The following is a 5,102-nucleotide window of genomic DNA, read 5'->3' on the forward strand; positions in this document are numbered from 1 at the left end:
GAACGTGTATGCGCTGATACATTTTGGCGAATATATTTTTCATTATTACAAAACTCTCTGGTGAACGGCGTGTACACTTAGGGGCAAAAAGATAGCGCATCTTACATTGTTTAAAGTATTCCATTAAGAACTAGTAAAAATACACTTTTCATGTCTTTACTAGTTTTAGGCATACCTGTATGTATAACTAATATTGTCCACAATACGCACTCCGACAAAATTCTACGAATGTAAATATGAATTTTGTAGTACGCAAACGGAACTAGATGATGATGGCACAATCACAAAATCTACGCGTCTCAGTTGTACATCTGCTACTGAATAACAAGTATCGATTGCGTGTAATAACATTTTGTGATTTACATTTGTTAAAAAAGACAATAGATTGATAAAAACAGACCGTGGAATTGAAAGTAAACCAAGTGCTCGTGAAATATTTCATACCATATCGAAACTAAAAAATGAACAATATTCAGTGGCACAAATATCAAACGTCACAAACCGAAGTCGTAAAGTTATAACGGATTTATTGAAAGATCCAGGAAATCATGGAAAAAAGAGTTCTGGACGTTTTTAAAACTCCAAGATGACGGCTCGACAAACTGTGCACAGTATTACATTACAAGTAAACATTATTGACGTAAATATTAATACAAAGTAATGTGCAGAAAAGTATGTATTTATGAAGAAAAATGCTAATGAGCCATGTTTACGAATGAGAAGATATTCAATTTACAACTTGTTAGGCGAACCTGATATTTTTAATTATTATTATCATGTTTTTGAGACAGAAGCAACAAATTTGGCACCATCGCTAGATGGAAGATGGCAGCGTAATGATTTGGTCCAGTATTGGCTATTATGGGGAAATGGACGTAAAATTTATTGCTGGAAAAATAAATGGCACAAAGCATTTAGAAATGATCGATGAATACATATGCAACAAGAGCTTCATTTTCCAACACGAAATCGCTAGGATTCATACTGCCAAGGTAGTGAAGAAATACTTTTCCTGAAAACAATTCAAATTTTAAATTAGTCATCTTCCCATCTCAACATTGTGAAAAATAGTAGACAATTTGAAACCGCTTAATGATTTTCAGCAGTGTATTCAAGAGAAGTGACAAAAATTCAGTCAGAAAAGTATCAAAAAATAAATCTTGAAGTATACAGGGTGGTCCTGTAAAAATTAGCACTTGAATATGTCTGTTATTTTTGAAAATGTGAAAAAGCTTTATTAACTAAAGTTTTTCAGTATAAAGAGGACTACAATACAGGTATAACAGATTTTCTGTAGATGAAAGAGTTTTGAAGATTTCAAGGTCACCTACATTTTTTCAAATAGAAACGTATATTTTTCTATACATTAATCGATGCAGCTCATCCTTCTCTATAAAAAAAAAGTAATAACCTATGTATGTCGAAAAATGATTAATTTAAGAGATATTTCAACTTTAAAATTGAATTTTGTATTTACACTACATTCAACTTACTAGCGAAAAATATATATTTATATTTAACTCCTGTGTCTGGCAATTGATGCATGAACTTTTTCTTGTTGCATAAAGATCCGGAGTTTAGTAATAAAACATACGAATGTTTCAGCAAAAGCATCTTTACGATTCGTACAGGTCTGATATAAGAAATCTAAAATTGGTTCAGTTTGATTAATTTTGTTTTGACTCGAAATATCGATATTTTCGATGTTCCGAATGACGTATCTCGTTTCACGAGCAGGGTCTGTGGTTTGTAGTGGCAAGTTTTTTTTTTGTGTATTTCTTTCGTTCTTCTTGCATACACGCGTACGGTGTAGTCAATTAAATATCGATCGATAATCGGCACGTGTATTATGGGTATTAAATCGATTTCGTGAGTTCCTCTCGCCTTCGATCGTCTTTCGTTCTCCTCCGTGTATGCGTCCCTCTTGTCGTCAATGATTAAATCATGTCGAAAGCACCTTCGTTTCACTCGATCGTGCATTTGAATTTTTTTCCACAGTTCTCATGCTACTTCAATTTCAACTGACACCGAATAAAAAATCCCGGTCTGCAGACCACACTTTTTAGTCCCGTGCAATCTATGAAAACTGTTTTAAAATTCCACCGATAGTAATGATATATCTGGCGAAACTTTCCTGGCATGACAATTTCAGTTATTTCAAAGGGACATCATAAAAGTTACCCATAACGAAGAAAAAGGTCTGATCGATTACTCTGCTCTAACATATGAAGGTAGATACGAGCGATGTGTCACTATTTTTTTCTTGTGTCTAATCGAGTTCATTACACTCCTATTGTCTTTTCGATCATTTATGTTTATTTGTATTACTCTTTTCTTAGTAACTCAATGAAGCATCCAGCTTCGTTTGTGTATTTTCGTAATTTTGTAGGTATACTTCATCTTGATCTATTTTTTTTTGTTTCTTATTTTATACAGAAACATCCTGCAAAATGTAAAAAACATTGTGTATTGTCAGAAAGTTTATTGATCTTTTACGTAAAATTCATATTTCAGTGTGCCCCACGAACTTTTCCACTTGAAATATCTTCGTTATTTTAAACGGAATGATACCTCCTTTACGCTCCCACTTGTCAAAAAACTGCTATTGCTGTATTACTAATTGCTTTAAATCCTATAACTTTTATTTGAAACATGGACAGAGTTCGTGGAACACACTGTATATTTGGCCTTAACTTCACCCTGACAACCCAGAAATTTTTAACTTTTTTCATATAATCCTATAGATTTTGGCGAGAAAATGCTAAAAATCCAAGTTTTAATATTAGGAATTCACTGGTTCAAAAGTTACGCGAGTTTAAAGTTGAGCAATTTTAAGTATTTTTGACGGGTAAGGTCGTCACCATTGAAACTTGGATTTTTAGAATTTTCTCGTCAAATTCTACAGGATTATATAAAGAAAAATTAAAAACGTCCGTGAACGTAATAGCGACAGGATTGGACAACGGTGTGATAAGATTGTGGAGCAGTTGGGACTTGAGATTAGTTCGGGAAATTCTGAATGGTATCAAGGGCTGTGGAGCGGTGATCGCGATCGCGTGGGCATTAGATCAGCATCATTTGTACGCGGTCACCGAGGACTCGACAGTTTTGATATGGGAGGGTTCGAAACGTCTGAGCAACGGTACCCCGAAGTTCGTCAACTTGACGACCCTCTAATTTGTAAATAAAACAAAACCAAAATGCCTTTCGAATCCATCGACGTAGCTTAAGAACTTTTATTTTATATAGCATCTCGAACATTCATTTCTACCAATAAGCTTTTTTCCAATCGATTTGCCATCGCGTTTCCACCTATAGAACGAACGAATGTCACGTTAAAGTATTATTTTTATCGATATGTTCATTGAAATTCTATTTTTCGTTATATATTTCTAGGAACGCGTTCGCATCGACGTTTTTATATTTTGTTGTATCGAAGAACATGTAATGCACTTACTAAGGAGTTAGGTACATGTTGTGTTATGAATGTATTTATAAATGGAACGATAGTACACTGAACATATACAGTTCCATCGAACTGTTACACATTCATAAATTTTTTATGTTCATAACATTCACGACGTTTGTATATAAGAATACCAAGTAAATTTGTAAAACATGAAATTAGAATTGGGTGCACTTACTTCAGATTACGTTTAAGCAGTCCTCGACAATCTCGAACATGGGATAGTACTTTCCTGTCCTTCTAGCAATTTGCTCTGCAGTGTCACCGCTCGAATTGACCAACCGGGGATTGATATCCGGGTGCAGAAGAAGAAGCTGCAGCGAACAAGAATTGTGAGAGCTAGCCGAGACCAAATGCAGAGGAGTCTGATCCCCCTTGCTTTTGGCATTTATGTCCGCTCCGTTTGCAATTAAAACCATGGCGCATTCGACGTTGTTCCAACAACAAGCCGAATGCAGGGGTTGCCAGTCGTCCATGGTTTTAGAATCTATTTTCGCGCCAGCCTGTAGCAGGTACTGTAGCAAATAAAGCGGAGTGTAACCGTCGTCATCCGTGCTTTCTAACAATTCCCGATTTTTCTGTATTAACGTTCGTATTTTCTCGAGATCGCCTTTCTCGGCTGCGTGGAGAATTTCATTCTCGTCGACCTCTAAAAATAAGAAGCAATCCTAAGCACGAATGTCATAATTAGACCGCCGACCTTTATACAAAATGAAAATTGTCTGCATCACTTTGTCCGAAGCAGGAGAGTGTGAGAAAGAGAGAGAGGGAGAAACATGTTACATTTTTTAATAATTTTGACAAATTAGAAGTAATACGTCACTTTCGTTCCTAACCTCTCGCATTCCGCGCAACTTCCACTCCGTCATCGTCATCCTCCCATCCGCTAACTTGCATACGCTCGCTCCGAGGCTCGCTTAAAATTTTATCGCGAATTTGTTCCAGACTCATCGGCTTGTCAGTTTCTTCATCGGACGACCACATTTTGACTCGTAAAGTACGAAATTAAACAACCGTTCCAGGAACGTCGTGTTATCATGGTTCTTTGTGCCTACATATATATGTATGTATTTAGGATTGTTGCCATTTGTCATCCTCGTCGCGGTTACCCCGGATTAGTCCTAGCGATTTCTATTAGCGCCCGCCAAAATGATTTATGATCATAAATAGTACGCATCGGCAATTTGTTAACGTGCTGCTCGCGGCCAAAGACTTGAATTTTAATTAAATGCTCGAATACACATGTTGACTCGACAGCCCTAATACGCCGGTCGTTTCCGTGCATCGGAGGAGCCGCGTATGCGATTGAAAGTATTTGAAAGACAAATTATGAAATTAGTAGTTTCGGACGAGACCCGAGAGATACTTCTTATTCTCGATTGTTTTGCGAATATTAAGTTACGACGGCTGTCAATTGATTCAACGTGTAAGGTCATTTACGATTCCGGCGTACACTGTGCGATTCAAATGCAACGTTCGGCGAGAACCACAGATTTCGTCTAAATGACCCTCGCCAGTAACTGTCTAAATTTTATCTGCACCACTGATTCCCTTGGAAGCATTTAGTCAAGCGGTAAACAGGCTCTACGGTGCAGCAAAGGCAAGGCAAAAGGTAATAATTTTTCTAATTCTGTAA

At 36.6% G+C, this 5,102-nt stretch overlaps 1 protein-coding gene across 2 annotated transcripts; it reads right to left on the reverse strand.

Moving 5' to 3' along the window:
* Positions 1-2,293: 2,293 nt before the first annotated feature.
* On the reverse strand, positions 2,294-4,567 carry LOC143364243 (uncharacterized). Of its 2 annotated transcripts, none has more exons than XM_076804701.1 (3): positions 4,303-4,567; positions 3,645-4,115; positions 2,294-2,443 (listed from the first exon to the last, which is right to left on the reverse strand). In XM_076804701.1, the coding sequence occupies exons 1-2, from the start codon at positions 4,448-4,450 to the stop codon at positions 3,646-3,648; spliced, it is 618 nt and encodes a 205-aa protein (XP_076660816.1). In that variant the 5' UTR covers positions 4,451-4,567; the 3' UTR covers positions 2,294-2,443; position 3,645. The 2 variants fall into 2 exon arrangements, with proteins under 2 accessions (XP_076660816.1, XP_076660814.1); XM_076804699.1 differs by lacking the exon at positions 2,294-2,443 and adding an exon at positions 2,897-3,312 and having other exon boundaries at positions 4,303-4,564.
* Positions 4,568-5,102: the final 535 nt, after the last annotated feature.

The sequence above is a fragment of the Halictus rubicundus genome, unplaced genomic scaffold (genome assembly GCF_050948215.1).
Source record: "Halictus rubicundus isolate RS-2024b unplaced genomic scaffold, iyHalRubi1_principal scaffold0383, whole genome shotgun sequence".
NCBI classification, from domain to species: domain Eukaryota; kingdom Metazoa; phylum Arthropoda; class Insecta; order Hymenoptera; family Halictidae; genus Halictus; species Halictus rubicundus.

Excerpts from the sequence above, each read along its gene's own strand:
- LOC143364243 (XM_076804701.1), bottom strand. The coding sequence starts at position 4,450 with ATGTGGTCGTCCGATGAAGAAACTGACAAGCCGATGAGTCTGGAACAA. Across the intron at positions 4,116-4,302 it reads AGTTGCGCGGAATGCGAGAG|AGGTCGACGAGAATGAAATT; the intron begins GTTAGGAACGAA and ends TCTTATTTTTAG.